The 27,661-nt window shown below is 48.7% G+C and overlaps 1 protein-coding gene across 1 annotated transcript in view; it reads right to left on the reverse strand.

Moving 5' to 3' along the window:
- Positions 1-27,661, reverse strand: part of LOC147718512 (UDP-N-acetylglucosamine transferase subunit ALG13-like) — a 466,422-nt gene that overhangs the window by 200,232 nt on the left and 238,529 nt on the right. The window contains exon 5 of the mRNA XM_086967203.1: positions 27,076-27,148. Within this exon, the coding sequence (XP_086823329.1) occupies positions 27,076-27,148 (73 nt within the window). The remainder of the gene's footprint in view (positions 1-27,075; positions 27,149-27,661) is intronic.

Consider the following 27,661-nt stretch of genomic DNA (forward strand, 5'->3'; position numbering starts at 1 on the left):
GTGAGTTCCAGACAATAACCGTACTGAATAAGAGATTTGACCCACCTGTCCGTGGTGATGGACCTCCACACGGGCAGGAACTGCTGGAGTCTCCCCCCGACCGGTGTTGTGTGGTCGGGGGGCCGTGACAAGGCGTCACTGTTTGCTGGCGGTGGAGGACCTGGAGCTGTTATTTCCACGTCCTCTGCCCTTGAAGTTGTTGCCACGGTATCCACCCCTACCTTTGTTGGTATATGAGGTTTGGGTGTTAGTCTTATAGAATTGTGTGGATTGTGACGCTTGACCCCTTGAGGTGCCTCTGTTATTGGAGCGGCGAAGGGAACCACCCTGAAACTGCTGGGACTGAAGGGCACCCATAGATTTAGCGGTGTCAGTGTCCTTCATCTTTGAGTGTGGCATCTACTTCAGGTCCAAACAGGTGGTCTGGATTTACTGTTTGGTTGAGGATGGTGGTCTGAATGTCTGGTTTAAAGCCTGATATTCTGAGCCATGCATGCCGGCGCAGCAGAACGCTAGTATTTATCGCTCGCGAGGCGGTATCAGCCACATCTAGAGCACACTTGATGGAGGCATTGGTAATGAGTTTACCCTCCTGAATCAGCATTTCTGCGCCCTCCTTATACTGATCTGGCAAGTGCTGTAGAAGTGTTTCTAGGGTGTCATAGTGTGCCCTATCGTAGCGTGCAAGTAGCGCCTGCGTGTTTGATATGCGCCATATATTGGCTGCCTGCGCAGCAATACGTTTCCCTGATGCCTCAAACACCTTTGATTCTTTGTCAGGGGGAGGAGCATCACCCGTGGTCTGTGAATTGGCTCGTTTACTTGCGTTGGAGACAACCAAAGAGTCCAGTGGCAACTGTCCCTTGATGTATGTTGGGTCAGTGGGCGCTGCCTTGTATTTTTTATCAATGCGAGGATTGATGACTCTTGCCCGGGTGGGCTCCTTGAAAACCTCTGGTGCATGCTTTAGCACACCTTTGAGCATTGGCAATGTCTGGACGGTCTTTTCAGCCACTGAGAAAGTGTCAAAAAGAAAATCGACATCCACTGGGTCGGCGTGGAGGTCGACATCATGGTTGGCCGCAGCTCTTTCAATCAAAGCGTTGAAGGCTGCAGAGTCCTCCGTTGGTGAAGTTTTTGCAGCAAAAAGCTGCGGCTCGTGTCCCGACTGAGGGTCCTCGGGGTCCCCTCCCGCAGACCATGGCTCATGGACATCCTCTGGGTCCGAGTATGCTGGATAATTATACTCGTCCTCCTAGTCTCCGTCACCCTCCCCAGCGTTAGAGTGAGTGGGTGAGAGGTCCAGACCCTGTGGAGATGTCGGCTCCATAGGGGTAGATGCACCGGCAGAGTCCAACTTCTTTTTAAGGGGAATATGGAAATGTTCCAACGCAGGCTCCGGAGTGATTTTCCTCTTGAGGAGAGAGAGCTTGCCTGTGTTGGCGTCGATGATGACCTCTCGACGCTCCTCGTCTGCCAGTGGTTGATGCCGTGTCTTCGGCACCACCAATGATGCCTTCGGCGTTGAAACCAGCTTTAAAGGCACCCCGGCTCCCTGTTTCGGAGCGAAGGCCTTCGGCGCCGTTCTTGGCGGTAGCGTGAAGTGAATCGGCTTTTGCGCCTTTGCCGGCTTCTGTGGATGCTTGTGCGGCACAGCGTCCTTTGGCTCGGTCGCCGCGGCTTCCTCCCGAATCCGCTGCAGGGACTCCGAGACCTTCTTGGTGAGGGATGGGGAGGGCCGGATCGGCTCGAGCGAGTCCTCCGAGTCCGGATTTGGGTCGGCAACCAACGCAGCCGTCTTCGGAGCCGACGCGGCACCTGCCTTCGACTTATCGACTGGGATTGGTGCAGTCATAGGCTTGGGGTCGTCCTGACGCTTCCTCGGGGCCTTCTTATGGTCATTGACCTTCTTGGCGTCGACGTGACTCTTTAGAGCGTCGACCAGCTTCGGCGTCGACGCCGCCGCGTCGGGGGTCTTAGCCTTAGGCTTCGGCACCGTGGTCTTCGGATCGGCCATTTTGGCGTGGCTCTTAGGCTCGACAGCCATTTTGGATTTCTTCGGCGCCGAGGTCTCCGGCGCCTTTGACCCAACCAGTGCGACTTGCACTTTCGGATTCGATCCTGATGGTGTTGACCCCGATGGCTTCACTTTCGGTTTCTGGACCGGGAGTGGCGCATCACCAATGTCCGTGGCCGGGCCAGGAGGCGGGGCCGTGGGACGAGTATTGAGGTCTTGGGTAAGGCCCGAAGGCGATCCCTCGACCTTTGCCTTATGATGGGGATTGACCCCGGAGTCAGTCTGAGGATGCTCCTCCTCTGAGCTATCCTCCACGGTGGCAATGGCCCCGTCGTCGTCCCCTACCTCCTCGACGACTTCTTCGAACTCCTCGTCTCCCGCGTCGTAGTCTTCTTCGCCCTCCGACGCCGGGTTAGAGTCCGAAACATTTAGGATGGTGTCGTCTTCAACATCCTCTTCAAAGATGTTTGCTGGTGGGGGTGCTGAACTCTTGGCCTGCAGTCTTGCGGCCCGGCGTAGCTTGAGAGTCTTCTTCGACCGGAACTTGGAGCAGGCCATACACTTGGCCTCGTCGTGGTCCGGCGACAATCACTTGTTGCACACAGGGTGCACGTCGATGTGCGGGTACTTTGAGGCACACACTGGGCACCTCTTAAATGGACTTCGTTCCATGTTGAAGTAGTCTGGAGCGTCATGTAGGCCCGTCCGCGCCGACAGCACGCGGAAGGGCAGCAGTTGATCGGAGCCGATGAATAACCAACCAGACCGATAACAATACCGACGCGAGATCCTAAAGACCTTTTGGTCTCAAGTAAGGAAAGTTAAACAACTATCGATTCCGACAGAGGGAACCGAAACACATCCGAACCCAATGGCGGAAAAAAACAATCTGGAGATGTAGTCGATGCCATGCGCACTGTAGTCCAGGGGAGGAGCCACCTATCTCGTGATACTTCGAAGACTCTTCCAGGACAACAATGTGCAATCATCCGGACCCAACACTAGGCGGCGATCTATGCACAGATATGAATTCAGCAGCCCACATGCCTCGAACCTTACCATTCCATTTGTCTTTGTTGTAGTTGCAAATCATATCGTGTACAATAGGCTAGGATTCAGATTTGAAAAATAATGAACATGTATCCATGGTTTTCCAACATTGATTTGTGGGTGGTAGGGGGTAAGGATTATACATCAATATACCCTCCTCCCACATGTTTTAAATATGCAGATATTAAGTTTATACCTCGGTCTGATACTACCTCCTTAGGAAAACCAACCCTGGTAAAGATAACAAGGATGATTTTGGCCACTGCTGGAGCAGTAGTGGTCCCAAGTGGAATAGCTTCAGGATGCCTGCTGGCATGATCCACAACCACCAGAATCGATCTATTAGCGGAGACCGTTTGAGGGTTCAGGGAGCCAACAATGACAACCCTTACCCTTTCAAAGGGTACCCCCAATCACAGGAAGTGTAATTAAGGTGGCCTTTCCGTGGCCTCCAGCCTTACCACTGGCTTGGTAGGAGACACAGAGCTGACAACAGTCAGTCACCTTCTGAGACATCCCTGGCCAGCAGGAGTGATTGACTAATCTACTCCTAATGTTATCCTGACCTCAGCTAGGGAGATATCATGGGCCAAAGTGAGGAGGATCTCTAAACCTCGGAGGTACTACCACTCTCTCTCTTCTACCTGCTCTCTCAAAGATCCTAGAGAGACACATTAATGGACATTTGTCCAAATTTGAGACAAAACCGGTTATTCTACCGAGTCCACTCTGCTCGGGGTTACAGAAGCGCTCCGACAAAAAATCGATGAGGGCAAGACCATGGCCTTAATGCTACTTGACCTGAGTGCGGCCTTTGATACGGTCTCTCATACCGTACTCATAAAGGCCCTCCAAACCTCTGGTATACTGGGACCGCCTTGAGCTGACTAAGCTTGTTCCTCTCCGATCGCACCTTTCGGGTCTTCTTATCTACCTCTAAATCCAAACCTCATCCCTTGCCCTATGGGGTTCCCCAGATTTCAACTCTCAGTCCTCTATTGTTCAACATTTACATCAGTCCGCTGGCAGCTGTAGTGGAGGAATCAGGGCTGTCACTGTTCTCATACGCTGATGACATCCAGATCCTCTTCTCTCTTTCAGCTGACAAACAATCCGAGCCCTCTGCACTTAGATCTGGCCTCAGTAAAGTTATGGCTTGGATGAACGCCAACTTTCTAAAACTGAACGGCGATAAATCAGAGGTTCCGATCCTTGGCAAGGACCGTGGTCTCTGGGGCCCTCAACATTGGCCACCAGAAATGGGTACGCTACCACAGCCTTCCACTCAGGTGCGCAACCTGGATTTCATTATGGATGATTCTCTTTCCATGCGGCAGCAAGCCACCAAGGTTGCCGCCACCTGCTTTACCTTTCTGAAATGGTTGAGAAAGACTGCGTGGATACTTCCATCTCATGCCCAGCGTACCATGGTCTAGGCCCTGTTGACTTCTAGGCTGGACTAGGGGAATATTCTCTATTTGGGTGTCAACAAAGAGATAACCCGTAAACTGCAGCAAGTACAAAACTTTGCCGCTAGACTACTTTGCCGAGCTCCCAAAACTGCCTCAACGTCCAGATCACTGGTCAATCTCCACTGGCTTTCAGTGGAGAAACGGGCCAAGTTCAAGGCCCTTACTTACATGTTCCGCATTAAGCATGCTAAGGCCCCTGACTGTGTACAACAGCTGGCCTGCCCCTACACCCCACCGTACTCTCAGATCCTCTACTCAAGAGAAATTCTGAGTTCCAAGAGTTAGACTCTCTCATATGGGAGGGCGCTCCTTCTCTTACCTTGGCCCCACTCTGTGGAATGCTCTTCCACTGCTCCTCTGCCTACAACCTAACCTTCCGTCTTTCCGCAGATCCCTCAAAACATGGCTTTTCAGCCAATAGGCCCCTCCTCCCTCTGCTGTTCTCTGTCGGCTCCGGGAAACCGCCGGGGGTAGCTGTGCGCTGCTATACAATTTTAAATAAATGAAATAATCGAGGATGGGGGGGGGGGTGGTCTCTGGGCTCATTGTGTAGAAGTCCATCCTCCCAACAGACCCTGTGGCTGCCACTGATCTCACTCTTCTCCTGTGCAGCAGCTTGCTGCATCAGGCTCTCAAGAGTGGGACAGGTTTCTTGTCCCTCGCACAAACAAATCCATCCTACAGGGTGCCCATGGCCCCAAGCTCCTCTGGCTCAGTTCCCTCTGAGGATAACAATTCCTTTTCCTCGACAGTGTTTCGATGCTGAAACTGGAGGAGGGGTGTTGAAAACCTGGTCTCTGTGAAGACCTTGGCCAGATGGCAGTTGGAATCTGTTTAGAAGCTGGTCCCCCAGTCTTCTTGTCTTTTCTCTTGGAGGGCTGATCCACTCTTTCGTGATCCAGCACCTCTTTTACACTTTGGACTCTGCTCTGGTTTTCACAAGACCCCTTTGAGAGACCAGGCATGCTTGCATAGGTCCTCAGTTCGACCTCAGCCAAAGGGAAGTTTCCAAATCATTTCCAAGCAGACAGTCTACATGGATGGTTCAAATTCCTTCTTTACAACATTCCCCTCATCCCCAGTCAAAAGATACCCTAGCCACGGGACCGATCTTTGTGACACTGTTAGCAGTGGTGACTGGATAGGGCCTTACAATGAGGTACTGATCTGAGTGAACCACCTGATGGGTCACCATGGTGACACTAGCATTAGTATCTCTCTAGTCCCAATAATCAAGGGGTATAGCCTGCCTTTGTGCATATTAGTGGGCCAGGCAGCACAAGATAAGTCTATCCTTCCCTAATGTTGCCACAGTGAGGTCACTGACCTGGCCAGGTCACACCAGGGATCCCATCTGGACTTTAGCAACTGCAGATACTGCAGGCTGACTAGAGGCATTTGTCTTATTTTTACAGCTAGGGTCTCTAGTTCGGTACACCAAATGACCAACAGTCATGGCACCAAGCCTTCTTGGGATCCCAGTTCATCCCCTGGTACCCATCCTTTGGCTGTGAAGAGTCTCTGGAACCACCCTTTTGGGGCCTGAAAAAGACTATTTTTAGATTGTGCTCTTTCCCTTGGGGAGACTTTTTGGCCTTTCTTTTGGTCTCCCCCACTAGTCGTAGATTTGGTAGCTCTTGGCCCAGTGGTCTGCCTTCTTTCCCAATTCCCGAGGGGGAAAGTGGACCTTGATCTACCAGGAATTGATGTAGTTTCTCTTGGTGACAATTACTCAAAAGGTACTCCTTCATTTTCAAATTATACAACTCTTCAAAGTCATACATTTTTACTGTTTAACCAACCACCTAGTGTTTTCACTGAGTAGTCTACAAGTCTACCGAAGTCTGGCTCTGTGTTCTTCCAGCCTCACCGAATCTGATCCTATACTCTTCAGTGCTACATCCAAAGACCTCAATCAGGGTACCATTCATGGGGTCATAAGATGTAGCATCTTTCTCATGGAGTGTCAGGAGTCTATCCCTGCCACTTTCCTGAGAAAATTTCCCACAGGATAGCACTCCGAAGCGTCCTGTGGACCTGGCTCTCAAGAGAGACACTGTCAAAGGCAATGAACCACTTTGTGATATCACCCTCATAGAATTTAGGGACAATGCCTTTGGTAATTTTGGATCACAAAATTCTACCTCCCCATTTATTATTTCGCTGCCGCCAGAGATGAGTCCTAGGCCCATCTCTGCTTTTTCTTTTACTGTATCTAGGAGTTTAGCTTTCAGAGCGAGCCTCTGTCAGTTTCTGAAGATCTACATCTTCAGCGCCTACCTCATTTAGGATTCTACTGGGGTTACTCGGAGTGGTGTTAGCATCTAAGGGGGTAATGCTGGAGTCAGTTTCCTCCTACTCAACTCTACTACCTGGAAATTATCATCAGCTCCTTCCCCATTGGGGGGGGGGTGAGTTTGACTTGCCCTGCAGTTATTTTCTGACACCAACCGCTGGAGATGGGCTTTTTGGCTTTAGTGCCCTTGCAGAGCTTGTGGTTCTCCCTAAGCCGGATAATTCCCCAGAAGAACACTCATTGTATCGCCCAATCTCTGTTTAACATATAGGTGAAGCTTCTTGCTAGAACCCTGGCCTACAGACTTATGAAATGTATGACTATCTTGTTCACCCTGATCAAGCAGGGTTCATGCCCGCTCAGGCCACGGGTCATATCAGCTGAGTTTAGAATGCCTTGGCTTTGGTGGACCGATTTGAGGCCCACAGTGGTGCTTATGGCAAAAATCGATAAAGTTTGATTCTGCCTGCTGGAAGTATCTATTTGCCCTTCTCTGAAGGTTAAACTTGGGTCCCTGATTCCTTTCTTATGTACAGCTATTATACACTGATTTAATCAGCGACGATGCTGGTTGCAGCGCAGTGTCTGCATGCTTTCCGGTCTGCAGGGACAAGAGGCAGAAATGCCCGCTTTCTCTGCTGTTTGCACTGGCCATGGAGCCATTAGCCGCTTGGGTCTGGATAGATGCCTAGGTGCTGGGCTTTGAATGGACTGAGTCTGTTAGGCAGAATCCCCCTTTATGTCAACGATGTTCTTTCTTCACGGACCCAGAGGCTTTATGCCACGTATTTTACAAATCATCCTTAGTCTTTGGTAACATGTCTGGCATCTACATGAACACATCAAAATCTGTAGTATTGCAGGTGGGCGGTGGTATGGAGGTGGCAGAGTGGACGTCAGGGTTGACCATGGTGGTTTCAAAAATTTGGGAGTATACGTTTCCCCAGACATGACACTGTTGTTGTCCTGAAACCTAGCAGCACTGGCACGAGTGAGGAATGAGGTACAGACATGGTCGCTCTTGCCGCCGCTGCGGACTGGTAGGTCAGTGATTTTTAAGATTGTCTCCCTGTCCGGTTTGCTGTGTCATATGCGGAACTATCCTTATGCTATTCCCTAGTCATGGTTCCAACAGATTACTGCCGTTCTCGGTGGGTTCCAGTGGGGTGGCGGGGGGAGATAATTGCCTACATCTCCCTCAAAACGTGTTTTCAGTGCACATATTGTGGGGGCATTGCTGCCGATGTGCTTTCTTACTATTCTGCCTCCTATCTTCTAATCATCAATAAGTACTGGTACGGTCAGCAGAGTTATCCAGCGTATGTCGTAGAGAGAAGGGTGATGGAGGACACTTCCCTTTTATAAAATCTATCTGGGGAGGGGTGGGAAGGGGTTGTGGGCTGCTCCCACCTGCCACGCAAACGGTATTTGCTGTTTAGAGGAACTAGTTCCCTGCAGCGGATGAGATGGTGGGGGGCTGACCGTGGAGACACAGTTGTGGTGGGGTGCCGTGTTAAGACAGGACACTCAACTGGAGGGCTTTCAGATGTGGGACCATATTGGTATCTCCACTCTTGGGGATGTGATGCTTGGTATAGTGCTGAGGTAGTTTCAGGAGCAGCAGTCCGAGTTACCTGCAGCTCCACCATGCCCTTACTCCATATAGCCGAGAGCTTTTGGCTCTACAGGAGGCTAGTCCATTGAAGGGTAAGCTCCTCATGGGGCACTCGGAGATCATAAAATAGCAAAAATCTCAGTCCATAATCACGAGCAGTTGTACTACATTAACTGCACTCAGTAGTTTTGGAGGCGATCTGGAAACACCTGATGATGACTGGACTGAGACCCTGGGGATGCTCCAGCGATCTTGGCCAGTCTCAGGATGATCCATTCAAAGTAACTCCACAGAGCTTACTATACGAGGCATCATTTATGGCACATGGGAGTGATCAACTCCCCAATCTGACTACGTCGAGGGTACTTTTTTGCATGCCATACGGAGTTGTGTTGGACTTCATTGACTATAGCGTAGTGTAACAACGTGCCTGGGGGAGGTCCTTTCTTGTGACATTCCATTAGATCCAACATGGATTCTTCTGCATAGTACTGATGGGACAGGAGGGGAAAAGGTACAAACAATCACTAATTTATGGGACTTACCCTACCTAAAAGAGGTATTGCTATGTCGTGGAGGTCGGAGACTCCCCCATCCCTTGGTGTATGGGGAATAGATAACTGTATGGGGTTTGAATTTGCTGTATATATCGGGCAAGGGGTTGTCTTCAGAATCACCCCTAAATCTGGCAGGAGGTGGGCTGATTATAGGGGTATCTTCCTGGCCCAGAAACATTTTGATGACTTCTTGAAGAGGAAATTCGAGGGTATAGTGTTGAGGGGTGGGGGGATTACTATGCCAACCTAATCTTTACAATGTACTGTGTCAGGTCTGATGATTTGTGGTCTTGGGCGTAGTGGGTGCAGTTCACTGCAATGGTTATATTGTTGTTTTCTTCCTTTTTTGGATATATAAATTTCAACATCCTGTATGTAAACTATGGCCTCTGCCGCCTGACTTTCTTTCAGAAACTCAAAAAAAAAAAGAATGAAATAAATCAAGGAGTTCCTAAAAATGAATTGGGATGCCTTTTGAAAAAAACACAGACTTTAATAATGAACAATTCAACACATCAATGAGCGGATTCTCCAACTATACCCATTGGGAGCAGTAGTGCATTCGTTTTTGGCAGTAAAATAAACCAGGGTCACCGGATTTAGAAAAGATACATTTCTGAAAGTTACAAGTTACTTCCCTTCAGTTATGCTCTTTTTAGAGGATACTCTAACCAATCAAAGACTCCTCACCAGAGTGGACCAGGAAAATTTTGTTCAGCAGACCTCCCATACGTCTGCAGCCCCAATAGTGATGGCCAAAGCAACATACAAGTTTAATCAATCCATCCATTCCTCCATCCATCCATCCATCCATCCATCCATCCATCCATCCAGATGTCAGTTTCTTATTTGCCTCCTTCTGCACCCTCAGAAGCAATGAGTTAACAAATATTGGTACTAGTGTGCAGAATACTAGCTTCGGACCTCTTCAGATGTTAAAAAGAGGCCCCTTTATAAGATAATGGTGGTGTGAGATCATTTGTAGAGTGAAGAAATTAGGCCCGTTTTAGAAGTTGCATTTGGACAACACCCTTCCCATGACTGTTTCGCCAGAAGGCAGGAAGTGGATCAAATCTTGTTTCACCCAAGTGAACTAGAATTATTGTACTACTAATTCCGTATCAATCAAATGGGTAGGAGTGCTGCTAGTTGGTATGCTTGCCATGCCTTTATATAATAGAAAAGAAAAAATAAATACTTCAAAAGCGACCACTCTTCGTATACCTTTTTCCAAATCACATTTTCGGAGTGGAATGGCTATTAAGGAATATCTTTTTTTATTTTTTTTTGGAAAACCTTTATTTTAGCATTCAATAAAAATACAAGCATGGGCCTACAACCGCGGGGGCGGCAAACAAATTAAGACCGCCGATATCACAGTACGACACAGCTCATCAGCCGACAACCCAGAGGTCCGGCAGCGATTCAGGATAAAACTTGTATTAGAATGCACAACTGGGTTCCAGGATGAGACAGAGGTTCCATTTTATATTATATAAGAGACAATCAGGTGCCATACAATCAAACAGAAGAATGCGGGGGACAGGGCAAGAGACAGGATATGCATGTAATAACCGCTATAATGGAGCATTGGCGCCAAAGCATATGGATCAGTACAAACGACAACACAATATACATTCAATGTTGCGCCAGTTCTCGGGGCCTGCCCACCCGGGAATCAGGATATCATAAAAGCATAAGCACTAAATACAAGCACACAATAAGAATCCGAATGATTGTAGCTATACTGATCCTTTAAGGAAAGAAAGAGAAGGAAAAGAAAGGCCATAGAAATAACAAAAAAGGCAAAATAAAAAACCTTTACAGCCCCCCACCCTGCACCCTTGCAAATGGCTACAGCCTGACCCCACTAGCAGCGTGCCTGTCGCCCCTAATAACTAAAACCCTAAAGGTAGGAAAAAGAATGGAGGAGGGCTTATCCGTTTGGGCTCCCAGCCCCTTTAGTCCCCCCGCCAGAAACAGACACCCCCTATCACTAAAAGACAAACTTATGACAACACTATAGAAGAAATTAGAGGGAACCGCGATACACCGCCCAGCCTCTTAGATCAAACAGTTGCAGGTCGAACACTTGTGAAAGCCACTCCAACCGTTCCCGACCTAGTTGATCTTAACCTTGGCCCTTCCGAACAAGCACACCAACCCCCCCCAGCGAGACCCAAAGGCACACAAAGAAGTAATAAAGGAGAAGGGAGTCATCAAGAATCAATCCATGGCGACTCGTAGGCAGTGAGTCCACAAGAACTTCAGACGCAGAAGAACTCTTCCTCCTAGATGAACAGTCCCAAAGTATCCTGCACAGGAGTCGTAGAGTCACCAAGAAAGGAGAAGATGACCACAAAATGAATGGAAAGTCACAAACAAAAGTCTCCGGGAGGAGAACGCCTTTTGATATCTCCAAAGTCGATAGTGGTGGAAGGTTCGGCAATACAATGACATCCTCGGGAACACCGTCTCCCAGGGCACCATTCGATGGTTCCAATACTGGTTTCCTCACGGGGTTCTCGCACGGAGTCAAAATGGCCGCAGTTTGAATGGCTGCAGATTCCTGTTCCAACAGTAAGGCTGGGTTCGGTTCCACCAGGAGCATCTCAGATAGGCGCGTGTCCAATTTGCTCAATAAGACATCCACATGTGAGCGAAACGCCCACATTTCTGCCAGTATTGACCTCAGCGATGGCTCATGCACCGTTCGATCCATAGTCTCATGCCCGACACCAATCACAATCACCTCCCCGGGTGAATCTGGCATCCCCGGGGGGGACAAACAGGATCACGAATGTGCAGATGCGGAGGCTGAGCGGTCTTTATTCGCAGCCACGGTCTACCCGGTTAAGGCCGCAGGCCAGAGACCCCGACCCACCGAACCCCGGCAGGCCCAAGACCAGGTCCGCGGGACAGGGACCCCCACCCGCAGCCAACAGCAAGCAGAATCACTCCTCCATCGATGCTGAGCAATAGAAACGATCGCCGCCAAATTCGGGCTTAAACAAAGCCTCCACTCCGATTGACCGGACCCAGCCTGGGTCTCCCGGCCGATGTTGTTGCACTGCAGCCAGGCTGTGCAAGTACTCGAGGCCCCGGCTTCACCGCTGGAGAAGGCCACAAACTTCAACTCGATGGAACTTCGTCAAACAAGCCGATAAAAGTTTCCAGATTTCGAGGCCCCGGCTTCACCGCTGGAGTAGGCCACAAACTTCAACTCGATGGAACTTAGTCAAACAAGCCGATAAAAGTTTCCAGATTTCACCATCGGAGTGCGGAACAGTTCATGCACACAGAGACTAGGCGTAAAATCAGGATAATGTACAGGATATTGTGGCGGGTTACGGAGGTCAGCGGAGCCGGGAGCCTAAGCAGCCATCTTGTTTGCTGACGTAGCTCCTCCAAGGAATATCTTTTTATTGCAGGTGGAACCAAGGGAGATCCAGGAGGTGCTGACTTGTCAAAGAGAGAAGTCAGCTCAGACTTTGGATTCTAAAATGATCACCAAATACAGGCAAACATGCATTATATCTTACAAATATACCATGATGTAGATTACTATTGAAATCAAATTGGAGTCAAAAGACTGGATAAGAATGTGTATGCAACAATGGCAGTGTGATGTTCCAAAGTCCTATTAGCTATCATACTCCAAGGCTGTGAAAGCATTGTTACAGGACAGTCCTTGCCTTAGCTTCCATTTTAAATAACAAAACAAAGGTGACCGTTCAGCTTTTGTATCGTGCACATAACAGGGAGTCGGGAGGGAACAACAATGGAAGCTACACAGAAAACATTGCCAGTGGAAAAGTGAAACATGCCAAGATCCACAGTTCAGGTTGGTTTTACAGATGAACATATATAGAAAAATATATATATATATATATATTTATATATCACAGCAGCTCTTAGAGACCTCTGGGTGATAATGTGCTTTATAAATTACAATTACAATATATATAAAAAAAAATTTTTTACAGAAGTACAGCAGTGACCACAAAGCAAAATAAAAAATGTTTTCAATGTGAAGTGAAGCTAACACTTTTGGTGCAGACTGGTGAACTTCTATGAAATTATGCCCACATGTAACAAAAGTTAATAAGTTTCATGAAGATTAACACAGGGGAGGAGGTGGGTGTCAAAATAGGTGCATTTCCCAGTCCAGTTCCCGTAGGAGATTTTGCTCTGCGCCACAGCTCAATCTTCTGAACAGAAGTAACAGGGTGAGGGTCACAAAAGCTCTCAGAAAACATGCAGTTGTCCACAAATGCCCATTGTTGCTTATTGGTAGTGATGCAGGATTGGGGAAAGAGAAATTGTTTTTCCTGTATTCTAAAGTCCCCTTAACCCAGGGGTCCCCAAACCAGTCCTGGAGGGCCGGATCTAAACCAGATTTTTGGGATATCCCCATTGAGATACATGTAATTATTTTAAAAATCTGGCATGGATCCGGCCCTCCAGGACCTGTTTGTAGACCCCTGCCTTAACCGCATCGCTGCGGCGGCTTTTCCCGCTGTGTGCGGCAATTTTTAAAAAGCTGCGTTACATGACGAGCTCAGCTCGTAATCCGCACACGACCACCGTGGCTGATGACGAGCTGAACTCGTCATCAGCAGCGAAGGGGTTAAAAATAACGAATAGTTTCTTACCTGTCGGTGCAGTTTTGCAGCTTGATGATCTTTCTGGATTCACTATGCTGTGCATATTCCGCGATCTTGTGGTTGGGTCCGGATTCGTAGTCTTTTCTTTGTTTTTTTTTCTTTTTTTCCGTCGCCCAGGTGGGCGTCTGCGTCACCCCTTCCTGGGTGTACTTCCGGTGACGTCGGCATGCTTCCTGCGGAAGCTCACACCCTTGGGCGCCATCTTCGGATTCTTTTTTCCGTGTTTCTTTCGTTTCCGAAGTGATGGCAACGTTCTATGTAGGTGAAACTTCTTTTAACTGCTTTGTATAAAAGTCATCCATTTTATTCTATGGTTTTTTTTTACCACCTCTTTCTCTCTCCAGCCTCATCTTTCGGCGGAGGTGGGTGGGTTCGCTAGTGAATCCAGAAAGGTCATCAAGCTGCAAAACTACACCGACAGGTAAGAAACTATTCGTTTTGCAGCGTGAATCTTTCTGGATTCACTATGCTGTGCATAGATTTTGTAGCGGTTTCTCATTTCTGTGGCGGCTGGGTAGAAGATGAGCTTTGGTTCTTGAATATGTGCTGGAGCACCTTTTGTCCAACTTGTGCTTCTTTCTTCATTTGAACATCAACGCAGTAAGTGCTTCGTGAATGTGTGCACTGAAGCCCATGTTGCCGCCAGGCATATGTCTTGTATGGGTGTATTAGCCAGGAAGGCTATTGTCGCACCCTTTTTCCTAGTGGAGTGGGCACGTGGTCCCTCTGCTAGTTCTTGTCCTGCCCGCTTGTGGCAAAGTTGAATTGTTTGCGCGATCCATCGTGCAATAGTGTTCTTTGTTACAGCCTTTCCCAAGAAACTGTTGGCGAATGACACGAAGAACTGCTTTGTCTTCCTGTGTCCTTTCGATATAGTGCATGACCGCCCTTCTGGCGTCTAGGGTGTGAAGGGCTCGCTCTGCACTATTTGTTGGTTTTTGGAAAAAACTCGGAATCTGTATGGACTGGTTCATATGGAATCTGGACACCACCTTTGAAAAGAAGTTTGGGTCAGTCCTCATCACAACCCTGTCATTGTGTATTTGTATGTATGGTTCCTGCAGAGTTAGCGCCTGAAGCTCGCCCACTCGTCGTAGGGACTTTATTGCAACCAGGAAAGCTGTCTTCATGGTCAGCATCTCTAGTGAGGCCTTGTGGAGCGGTTCAAAGGGCTCCTTCATGAGTTCCGTCAGGACTATGTTCATGTTCCATGCCGGTGGTGGCAACCGCTTGGGTGGTGCGATCCTCTTCGCTCCTTCCAGGAATCTCTTCACAACCTGAGAGGTGAAGAAGCTCCTGCCCATCTCACCCCTTGTATAGGCGACTATCGCTGCCAAGTGGACTCTTAAGGAGGACGAGCTGAGTTTCTTCTCCAGTAAGTGCGTGAGGTATTTTAGCACTGTGGAGTCCTTCTTCATTTTATTGTGAAGTCTTTCCTTCCTGCACCATATTGTGAATCTCTTCCACTTTGCCCCGTAGCACTTCCGTGTGCTGGGCCTTCGTGCCTCCCAAAGGACCCTGAGGGTGCTCTCAGGCAGTCTTAAGTGTGCAAATTCTATGTCCTCAGGAGCCACACCACCAGGCTCAGGCTCTCTGGCTCTGGGTGCAGTACCTCTCCTTTGTGCATGGAGAGCAGGTCTTTTCTTCTGCCGAATCTGTGGGGTGGACTCTGTGCCATCTCCATGATCTGCGAGTACCATGTCTGTCTGGCCCACTGTGGTGCGACCAGTATCATGGTCATGTTGCTCGCTCTGCACTTGCTCAGTACTCTGTGTATCAGTGGTATCGGGGGAAAAGCGTAAGCAAATGTCCCGGACCAATCTATCCATAGGGCATTCCCAAGGGACCCTTCTTCGGGTTGTCTGGATGCGAAGCTTCGGCATTTGGCATTCTGGCGTGTTGCAAACAGGTCCACTGATGGCGTTCCTCACTTGTTGAACAACCACTTCGTCTCCTGGGCATTGAGCTCCCACTCGTGGGATGTTGATGTCTGTCTGCTCAGCCAGTCTGCCTGAATGTTCTCCTTCCCTGGTAGGTGTATGGCCAGTAGGTCTATCCTGAGGGGGATGGCCCATCTCCATATCTCTTGCGCCAGTGTCGAAAGCGTTGTTGACTGTGTTCCACCCTGCTTGTTGATGTAGAACATCGCAGTGGTGTTGTCTGTTTGCAGCAATACCCTCTGCTTGTACAGTCTTGTTTGGAAGGCTTTCAATGCAAGGAAGATTGTTTTCAATTCCAGATAATTGATGTGCTTCGACGCATCCGCTGGAGTCCACAGACCCCTGACTTTGAGCTCTTCCATGTGAGCGCCCCATCCCATCAGGGATGCGTCTGTGGTGATGGTCACTGTTAGTGTTGGGGGTGTAAGAGGCTTTCCCTTTGCTATGTTCTCCATGGTCCACCATGTCATTTCCTTCTGCACTGCGTGCGTCACAACCACTAGATCCTCCCAACTCCCTGAAGCTTGTGACCATTGTTCCTGGAGCCATTCTTGGATGGGTCTCATGTGCAGTCGTACGTTTGGAACCAGGTGGATGCATGATGCCATCATCCCCAAGATCTTGCTCGCAGTCCTCACTGTCCGAGCTTGTCCCTTCCGGTAGAGGCGAGCTTCCCTCAACAGGGCCCCTGCTCTCTTGTTGCTGGGGAACACTCTGCCCTGCAAGGTGTTGATCTGTGCCCCCAAGAAGATCTTGATTGGTTCCGGCTCCATTGATGATTTTTTCCAATGGATGGAAAACCCCAGGTTTATCAGTGTTCTCGTCACTGTATGTGCTTCCTTCTTGCATTTCTGGTACGAGTCTGCTTTCACTAGCCAGTCATCCAGGTAAGGATATACGTGTATCCCCCTCCTTCGTAGGTAAGCTGCGACTGCCGCGAGGCACTTCGTGAAGACCCTCGGTGCTGATTTTAGACCGAAGGCTAGTGTCGTGAATTGGTAGTGGCTGTCTCCGACCGTGAACCTGAGCATATGTTTGTGCGTTACGTTCATTGGTATGTGCAGGTAGGCGTCCCTGAGGTCTATTTTGACCATGAAGTCCCCAATCTGCAATTGTGGTAGCACCTCCTGCAGGGAGGTCATTTTGAATTTTTGTGTTCTTATGAATGTATTCAGGAACCCGAGGTCCAGAATGGGTCTCATTGTCTCGTCGACCTTTGGCACGAGGAAATACGTTGAGTATATTCCCTTGTTTCTTTCTTTGAAGGGAACCCGTTCTATGGCCTCCTTTTGAAGGAGCTCTCTCGCTTCTTCCTGAAGCCGCTGTAGCTGTTCGTTTGTTAGTGGCTTTCGCTTTGGTCTCCTGCTTGTTGGTCTTCCTTCCAATTCCAAGCAGTACCCGTATTGGATGATGTTTAGAATCCATTTGTCTGATGTGATGTCTCTCCATTCCTGGAGATAGAGTCTTAATCTTCCACCCACTGGTGTTACGTGGTGGTGGTTGTCCATTGTGTCCTGACCCCTTTGTACGTGCTGCCCCCCGGGGTCCTTTCTGTGGGCGGGCACACGGGTGTTTCTGAAGTCATTTAGAGGCAGGCTGCTGTCCCCCTCTTTTATGCTGTCCACGTCCATTTCCTCTCCCTCGAAAGGACTGGCCCCTTGACTGGTACTGCCAGGACTGCTTCTGTTGACTCTGTTGCGCCTGCGAGTCAGCCTGGTGCGTCTGTTGGAAAGCCTGGTGTGAAGTACCTGGCTGGTTTCCACCTCTTCCGCCGGGCCTCCGTGACTGGCTGCCCCTTTTGTTGCCTCTGAATTGCAAAGCTCCCATGGATCGTGCAGTTTCATTGTCTTTCTTCAGTTGACTGAGTTTTTCGTCAACTGTTGTCCCGAACAGCGTCTCGCCGTTGAACGGAGTGTTCAAGATGCTGTGTTGCACTTCAGGCTTAAAGCCAGAGATTCTGAGCCATGCGTGTCTTCTTTCCGTGACACCAATCATCATGAGCCTGCTGGAGGTGTCTGCACCATCCAGGGCCGTCTTGAGGCAACAATTTGCCGCATTCTTCCCTTCTTCCACCAGTTTCTCGGCGTTCTGCCTGGCCTCCTGGGGTAGGTCTTTCACCAGTTTTCCTAGCTCCTCCATGATCTGGTACATGTGCCTGTTTATGAGGGCATTGGAATTAGCCATGCGCCATTGGGTCGCGGCATTCCGTTCGATCCTTCTGCCCACTAGGTCCATCCTCTTGCTCTCCTTATCAGGAGGAGGTCCAGACGTGGTGGCCACGTTAGCCCTCTTTCTTGCTGTGGCTGTAATGATGGAGTCAGCTGAGACCACGCCTCGAATGTAGGCTGGGTCCTTTGATGAATGTTTGTACTTTTTTTCTGTTCTGGGAGTGACTGCCTTGCATGTAGCGGGCTCCCTGAATGCTTCCATCCCCTGCGCCAAGACGCTGTCGAGCATAGGTAGATACTGGCTCCTTGTTTGCGTGGGGAGTAATGTCTCGAGGAGAAAGTCCGCTTTCTGCTTCTCCTCGTCGAGCTTGAAAGCTGTTGCCGCCGACCTTATCACCGAGTTGTAAGCCCCGATGTAGTCTGGCGGCGATGGCCTCGAGGGGTATGTGTCGACCGCCTCTTCTGGGCTTTCGGTGTCGACATCCAGGTAATCCTCCTCCTGCGGGTCAGAGGTGGCCGACTCGGCGTCCAACCTGCTGTCCTCTTCTTCCTCATAGCTGTAAGCCTCGTAGGGATTCTCGTCCTCATCCTGGTCGTCGACCATTTCGGTGCCAGGCTCATGTTCCTCGACCTGTTGCTCTTCCTCCTCTACCACTTCCCGCATGGGTGGCTTGGTCTTGTGGGGAATCGTGAAGGCTCTCATCTTGGCGTCGAAATCCTTTTTCCGCTGCAAGATGTTTTCCATTTCGGCTTCTAGTCGCCGTGTCTTCTTTTCCATCTCGGCTGCGTTGTCCGCGCCGGATTGTTCGGCCACTCTCTTCGGCGCCTGGCTCGGCTGCGAGAGCTTCGGCGTCGAGGCCTTGGACGTCGAACTGGGTTTCGGGTCCCTGTACGGCGTCGAAGCTTTAGGGTCTTTCTCCCTCGACGTCGATCGGTCCTTTTCGGGGACGATCTTCGGCAACTTCTGCTGCTCAGCAGCTCTTGGCGCCAGGGACTCCTTCTCCGAGGATCCGCTGGGCCTGTGGGTAGCCGCGGACGAGAGGTGTCTCTGCGTCGGCACTTTCGGGGCCTTGCCCTAGTTTTTTCGAGACTCGGAGTCTCTCGTGCTCTTGGGGAACGACGAGTCTCCTACCTTATCAGATGTCTTCGTGTAATCTGTCTCTACGACCGTGTAGCTGTCGTCTTCGGCAGCAGCGTTGTCCTCTTCCTCCGAGGACATCCCCAGCTCGTACAGCGATGGCGTCGGGCCTTTTCCTTTGAGGGTGGCGTGCGCTACCCTCTGGCTCTTCCTTACACGAAGGGTCTTCTGGGCGAAGACGGAGCAGGCGTTGCAGTCTTCGCTTCTGTGTTCTACCGGTAGGCAAAGGTTGCAAACCGGGTTCTGGTCTTTCTGCGCAGACTTGTGGTGGCAGTTAGGGCAGAACTTGAACGGCGTGTTGTCCATCATCGAGTGTTTAGGCCTCCCTGGCCGCGCGAACGTCGACGATCGTCGAAGTCCTCGATGAATTCTCCTTCCTTTCGCCGGGCAGTGTTCGGCAAAGTCCTTCGTAGTCTTCTTCCTTCGATATCTTCTCCAATTTCGATCTTTTTCTAGTACTTTCTCCAAAAATGTCTGGAGCCCAAACGGGAACGATCCAGACCCGACCGCGGAAAAAAGAATCTTAAGATGGCGCCCAAGGGTGGGAGCTTCCGCAGGAAGCATGCCGACGTCACCGGAAGTACACCCAGGAAGGGGTGACGCCGACGCCCACCTGGGCGACGAAAAAAAAAAAACAAAGAAAAGACTACGAATCCGGACCCAACCACAAGACCGCGGAATATGCACAGCATAGTGAATCCAGAAAGATTCACGCTGCAAAAAAAAAAATGAAAAATTTGAGAGAAGGGCCTAGTAGGGAGTGGGACAAATGTATTGTAATATTCGGACATAACAAGAAAAGTAACTAAATCCTCCCTGCATTGAGGCATGGGAAGATTCTCAATGGTTTTCACAAGATGGTCCCTTGGTTTTACGCCCTTTTTAGTCAACTTATGCCCCAAATAATCAATCTCAGAGAGGTTTAATTTACACTTAATTTTACATAAGTACAAGACACGTGACCTAAACCGTTCTAAAACATCCCTAAGCCTCTTATCATGCAGTTTTTGTAAAGAGCCATGCACCAGGACGCCTTCCTAGTATATCTTTGCACTAGGTAATCCATGTAGGACGTCTACCATAGCTCGCTGAAAGACAGGATGCAGAATTCAAGCCAAAAGGGAAGCCTTGTAAATGTATATGTCCCAAATGGAAATATAAACGCAGTCAGGTTCAGGGAATCTGTGTCAATTCTGATTTGGTGGTAGGCGGCACTAAGGTCTAACATGGAGATGACCTCCGCATCGTCTAGTGTCAACATGTCGGTAATATTAGGGAGAGGGTACTTGTCAGCGATTACGGAACGGTTGAGGGCTCGCAAGTCCACACATAATCTCACCTCACCACAGGCTTTGTGGGCGAGTACCACAGGAGCCAGCCAATCACTTGCCTCAGTTTCGTTCATAATCCCTTCTTTCTCCAACTCTTTCAGATCATTGTGCATCAACTCCCTTAGAGCTAAGGGCACACTACGTGCCTTGCATGTGACTGGGGTGGCACCATCCCTCAGGATGATTCCATGATTCCATGAGTGTAGTCTGGCAAACAACCTAACTTTTCGCTGAAGACCTGTTTGAACTCCGTGAGTAAGTCATTCACTTGATCAACATTGGCAGGGTCAGGTCCACCAGTACTGTCAGGAAGTGATGATAGGAGGTCATCCATTCAAACTATACATGGATCCCCACCAGGAATTAGCATCAAGATCGGCCTGGTGGATCCAGCTTACAACACTATCGCCTCTGGAAGAGAAGTAAATATTTCCAGCAGTGAGTTTACCTCTGTATTCCATGTCCCCCCCAAATTAGCCAAATAACTTTATGGGTTGACCACTGTAAGCAAGCTGTCTGATGTATGGTTTGAAAACGTTCACTTTGCCCGAAAGGGAGGCATTGTAAAAGTTCATTGGGACCAAAGTGATTTTTGCACCAGAATCAAAGAGCATTTTAACAGGATGGCAGTTTACCTGAACACTGTTGAAAGGATTTTTGCACTTGCCCTGACAGACCTGAGCTAACATCTCACCACAATGCAGCTCATCAGGATCAGAATCTGAATAGTTTTGTATCCAAACCGCTTTCACCCGCTTGTTTTTTTGGTTTTTTTTTTAACGCTACAAGCTTTTGCCACATGACCAACTTTCCCACAATTAAGACATTTAGAGTTCAAAGGAGAACAAGGCTTATCGTTGGCCAGATGACCGACCATGTCATAGAGATGGAAACCGGGTGTATGTTTTGGGCAATCAAGAAACTCAAAAAGTTCTTTGAGGAAGTTCTTTTGTTGTACAATCTAACCACAAATCGTTGAAAGACCTGTTCACAAAAAAAAGTTTAGATGCGGTTTCTTCAAGGATCTTTAGGTGAATAATGGCACTCAAAGAATATGACTTTGTACTAAATTATATACCAGGTGCTCAGAATAACGTTTCAGATTGCCTTTCCTGCCTCGTCCTGAACAATCCTGATTCTGCCCCTGATAACTCCAGAGACTCGTGGGAGGATGACAATTAAAGTGTGTGTTAGGTTATGACAGACCTCTTGAGTGAGCAAGAGTGGAAGTCTTCCATGGAAGGTGATCCCACGATCCTTGAAGTCTGCAGGTTGGTGAGTGAGGGGTGGGGAGGCATAAGGAGTCTGAATGATGAGACAAGCAAGTTTTGGAATGTGTGTCACAAGTTGTCTGACTACTCTGGTTTACTTTGGAGGGGGTACCAAACTCGTTCCTCCCCTCTCCGTCAGGCCAAGAATTGTCCACCAAGCTCATCAGGGACATCAGGGCATCTCCAATACTAAAGAGAGGATTTGCTTGCATTTGTGGTGGCATGGCTTAGATCTCCTAGTCGAACGCTTGGTGAGGGATTGCACAGAATGTAATGCGTGTGACAAGGTCAAAAATACTAGGGTTTAACCCATGGTTGTGCGGGACACCCCTGTTTGTTGTAGGCCAGATACCATTAGACCTTCTCAGTCCCTTTATGAGCAGTTCTGGCCAGTTCTATGTACTGGTGCTAACAGACATGTTCTTTAGGTGGCCGGAGATTAAGATCACATACAACAATGAAACTAAACGTAGTCAAGTTTCTTGACAAAGTTCCCCCTAGAGAAGGTCTCCCAGACTGTCTAACTGACAATGGGGCCCAACTGGTCTCGAGAGATGGAGTATTTGGTCAGAAGGGGATTAGACAAAATATTGTGCCCTCTACCATCCCATAACCAATGGAATGGTAGAGAGGTTCAACAGTGTCTTGAAGGAATCCATCCAACTGGCCAAAGCCCAAAAGAAGGACTTGAAGTCGGTGGAAAATGTGATGATTTACCATCTTACACCTCACTCCACCACAAGTAAGGATCCCTTTGAAATGTTTCGGGGACGGAGTCCCAGACCTAGAGAGGGAGGCGGGGTGTTAGGTTTAACCCATTAGTAAATTATTAGCAAGGAGGCTCAGCATGAGTGCCCAGGGTCTGATTGGGATCACAATTATATCCGGGCACTACCCAAAAAAAGTGGCCTACATTCCTGAATGGTTAGTATTTTTTTGTAGTTGTACTTAGGGTGAACTCGGTCCAAACTCATTGGAGCTATTACCATGAGCACCAGCTACAGTGCACCAAAGCAAACTCTCCCTCCCCTCCACCAAGGCCTAAAAGATACTGGGACCGAGGTGATAGCACCTGGCCGCTAACGAGAACACTTCTCCCTAACCACCTCATTATAGCCTTAGGGATTGACCTGGCGGAAGGGGGTGGTGGGGAGCACATTGCTTCTACCGTCTCTTCAGGGAGGCTTAGGTGGGAATGCATCCCAAAAGTCACCCCCCCCTTCACTGCAGAGCTTCCAACATACTCCAAACATCCCCACACCTGCCCAGCGGCAGAATTACTTCTTCCGGGCAGGGTACACGAGGTAGGGGACTCAATGCCCGCTGTTGGACTCGGCCCTTTTTGGCAGGTTCATCCCTAAACTTTTTTGCCTTTTTCTCTGACATGGTGTTTGTGATTTTAGGCCTCTGGGCACTTTAGCACAGTGGTCCAGTGAAAAGTGTGTGCACGCTGTGCACATTTCAGTTAGGATGACCTGCCCTCCGATAGGAATACATTGGGGATTCCCTGGTCAGTGGGTCAGTGGTAATTCCTGGAATGAGAGGAGCAGCATGGTCAAGTTTAGTACGTATGAAATTGTAAGAATAAATGCTGCGCATTGGTGCGTGCAGATTTTTTATGAGTATTAAGGAAATACCACTTTTAGAAGTTGGCATTTCTGTGTGCTATGTGTCTGCCTGCCTGATTTGAATTGCATGTCTGGCTTGTGAGTGACAGGGGCTGGGGAGGTGTGTGTGGTTACAGGAGGGGCAGGGTGAGTCAGTAATAGGCTGAATGGGTCATCTGCATTGAGAGTAGTGGGAGGCATAATCCCCTGACCCTGAATAGGACTGTGCCCAGCCTGGACAATGCTGGTCTGCCCCCTGAGGTGTGTCTGATCACCTAGTCCCCACCTGACAAAGAGGAAAAGATTTGGAAAACAAAGTGCTCCAAATCCCCCCTGAACCAGTTGAGTCTGGTTCCCCCCAAACACTATACCACGGACAAATGAATGCCTGGTATAAGTATAGGGGCTGTGTCCTGATGAAGTTCTGTTTTATGCTGGTGCGCTGTTCCTGACAGGGGTGGGGGGCGGCGGAGGGTCCTGCTGCTTTTGGGGCCCAGGAGGAACCGTCATGGGGGCTTACCTCCCTGCTGGTTGGGCCCTGTGTGCTGGCCTCCCTGGGCCCAGCTATGCCCCAGGGACTTAGAAGGACTTTTTGCTTGGATCTTTTGTGTCTTTGAATCATCCAGGACTTTGTGCTGCTTCTAGCACCATGTGTGCGCTGCGCTCTTTTTTTGTTTATTTTCTCCAAGACCTAAAAGGAGCATGTGCAATGCTGGGCTGCAGCCCTTTGAGAGGGAATCTCCATCGTAGGGATTCCCCCTGTGATGCCGATCTAAGCGGGAGCCCAAACCGCATTTGGACCTTTAATTGCCTATTTTTGGAGAGCGGATGCCCGCTCTCCTGCTATTTTAAATACGGGTGCCCACCCCACTTATGGTGTATTTGATTTGCGGGTGCCCACCCCTCATCTCCACTTGTTTTTATATGCCGGTTCCCACCCGCGTTCTGTTGCTGAGAGAAGAATTCACTGCTGCAGCCAGATCGACTCGACCCGGAAGCCAGGCAGCGTCCGCCTGACTGTGGGCAGGCCCAATCCAGGAAGAGGCTGCTGAGGCAGCCCATGGCAGAGAGGCCGGCAGGCAGAGACCAAAGCCTGTGGCCAGGCGGGGCTCCCGGGAGCTGAGGAAAGCCCCTCGTGGAGGAGAAATGCCGCCCAAGAGCAGATGAATCCTCCCGAATCGAGAGAGGAAACCGGGAGAAGTGGTGCCGGTCCCGCAGCAACAAAGAGCCCGGTGAGTGAGGGCTGATCTCTGGAGGGAGGCCACAATGATTGTACGTGGGGTTTTGGGGGCCTTTCTCGGCACCCAGTTGGTGCCGTTCAAGACACAGTGCCGGTTCTAGTTTCTGGGCAGTCCTGCGAGAGAGCGGGCCGCCCCAACGATGGGCATAGTTGTTAAGAGAGTGCCCAGAGGAGCCCGTGCCTTCCAATTTTGCGATTTTTCCAGCTGCCCCACCGGACAGTGGGCAGCTGCAACAATAGGGCAGATTTGTTTGGCAGTGCCCCAGAGCGGGCCCCGGCCTGCCAGGGCCTCCTGGTGAATTCCCAGCTGCATTGCACTAGCACGGGCAGCTGTCACGTGGCCACAGTTATTCAGAGAGCCCCAGTGGGGGCTGGAAATGCAGTGGTGCAGGGCCCTTTTCCTTATTCCCAGCTGCACCACACCAGAGCGGGCAGCTGCAACATATTGAGCATATTTTTCTCAGAGTCACAGTGGGAGCCACCCAGAGGGCACAGGAAGTGCCCAGGCCTACATTTTGAATCACGGCTGGATGGCAATTAGCGTCAGCTGCAAAGTTTAGGCCAACAGTTCTTTGGGGGCATCTTTGTATGAGATAGGAGTGAGATGTGTATTCTGCTGCATTGGCAGCCAGCCCTGACATTTTGAACATAGGGCATTTGAGTCCTCTGAGAAGGCCAGGGGGACTGTTAAGTTGCTAGGGAGCCAGGTCCTACTGTGATTTATGAGGTGTGCAGGAAATGTGATACATGTACTGTGATTTATGCACCCGGATTTATGCCTCCAAGTCTTTAGGAGGTTATTTGCATACTGTGGTTTATGCTTGTGAGGTTATCCTCTACTGTGAGTTATGCCCCTAATGTGAGTTATGCTTAGGTGGTTACGGTCTAATATGTTTAGGCTTATGAGGTAGGCGCAGAATATATTTCACGCCTAATGTGATACTGTGCATAATATAATTTATGTTGCAGGATAATGACGAGTACAGTGTTTGCCAGTAATTTCTGGTTGTGTTCTACCTACATTATATGTTATACAATTTCTAAGTTCACTTTGTGATGGTTCGGACAGTGGTCCTAGTGGCCTTGTCATGTGTATATAACCCCCTGTAAATATTGCCTAGTGCCAGTTGGCACAGTGTATATTATGTGATTACTAGTCTATGTGTTTATAATACAAAGGCTATTTTTGATATAACCTTGTGTGGAGTTCCTTTTGTGGTATGCTTAGTATGTTGCTGCTGTGTGTGGGTTGCGCAAACGCTTTACACATCGCCTACAGGATAAGCTGGACTGCTCATGCCAAGCTACCAAGCGGTGAGCAGGGGTTATCTTTGGCATGTGACTCCCTTGCACGGACTAGAGTGTTGGTTTCTGCCTAGCTTTGGCGCAAGCCTCAGCCAACCAGAAATCCCATTTCTAACACCAGCCTTCCTAATCTGACTCGATTAGTGCCCAACACTTATCCCGAGCAGATCCTTCTGTCGTCCTCCAAAACATTAGCCAAAGATTCTAAAGCAGGCACATTTGTTTCAGTGAGTTTGCAAAACACCTAAGGGGCCTCAGCTGTACAGAGCTGCTACATTCCAGCGGGTAACCCTCTCTGGGCTGGTTTTTCCAGCTGGTTTTTCTGCCCTGTAATTTCAGCCCCTCACAGGGAGATCATTTTAAAAAAGCCAATATTGTCCAACAGTGGCATTATCAGGTTTACAAGTTTGGAACAGATTTACAAACAAACTGGACATGAAAATAAAAACATCAATTAGAAAAAAAGAGCTTCCATTTTGGTTTAGGGTCAAATCATTCAATAGTTTCAGATATCAATCAGCATTTGAAAAGTGTGTGGGTTGGCACTAAGAAGTTAAAATGTAGAGATATTTCAACCGTTTAAACTCACAGGCAAGAAAACTTTGTTTTTTGTCAATCTTTCAAGATTCCGATTGTCCAATGGGTTTCTGATTGGCCAACAAAAAGCTTTAATTTTTTTCCCAGCCATATTGAAACTCAGTGGCAAATGAAAAATAAAACTGGTTCTATGCACTATGCTGGTTGGGGTATGATCACAGAGAAAGGGAAAATACTAAGGGAAAAAAAGCAGAATGCATTTACCATACAGTGAATTTACTGAAGGTCAGAACGAAGAAGTCTATATTCGAAATCAACACCAACTTACAAAATTTGCGAATTTCAGCAAATTTTGAAATGGATAAGTCTACAAAAAAAATGTGCTTTTATTTTGGTCAAAGGTTAAAGCCATCATGGATGTTTAGAGCAGGCTCCTGGAGGGTGTACACGAGGGTGGCTGAGAGGTCTGGCCACAGGTTAGCCACTGCAGCGAACCCCTGCTACAAAGGCCCAGAGAACATGGGCAGCAGAGTAAGAGTACATAGCAGGTGAATGCACTATCTCAAAAAATCCAGAAATTCACTAAAAAGGAACAGTGATAGGTTAGTTATGGTGTCATCACTGCAAACCAGAAAAGGCTCTGAATTCACATCACAACTAATGCCCAGACATCTTCCATTGTTGATAGACTGTATTGCAGAGCACATTGGGAGACATGAGGCAGTGTGTGCTGCTGATAACCAGTGAATTTTTGGGCTTGGAGTTTATGTGTTGAAAAATACCTAACATGGAGTAGCCAGTGACTATGCATAATACAAAAAAAGCAAAGGATATATACGCTACATATTTCAATGTATTATTTACCTTTTCATCAAAGCCATTGTCTGTTGCATAGATGGGTGGCTTTCCAGGATACCGATACAAAATAAAGTCCTGGCTGTTTATTTAATAAGAAAAAAACTGCAATGGGTTACACAGTACCAGAAAAATACAAACTGTACGGTTCATTACTCAAATATAACAGACAAATCAACAGCTTCATAAAACATGTTAAAAAATATTTTTTGCCACATTTATCAACAGTGGTCACAACTGTATTCTGAATCAAGAGAATAAACAAGTACTGGAAACCAGAGGACCCGTTTGACGCACTTCCATGCGTGTTATTTATTATTTAGAAGCCATTGGTACCAAACTTAGATGGCTTGTTGTCAAATATGCCATTAAAAAACTATATTTGTACACAGTAGAGAGGCAACATTACACAATGACATAAGTAAGGTCAATATAACACCTACACAACAGGAGCAGATGAACAGGGAGGCCCTTCCGTCGATTCTCTGAATCGCAATGCAAAATCTTCTGTTAAGAATACAGTGTTGCCCAGCCAACACGTTTTGCCCGGTTGTAAGTTTCCTCAGGGCAACAAAAAGAAAATTCACGTTTTCAG

Source organism: Lissotriton vulgaris, chromosome 4_1, assembly GCF_964263255.1.
Source record: "Lissotriton vulgaris chromosome 4_1, aLisVul1.2, whole genome shotgun sequence".
Lineage (NCBI taxonomy): Eukaryota > Metazoa > Chordata > Amphibia > Caudata > Salamandridae > Lissotriton > Lissotriton vulgaris.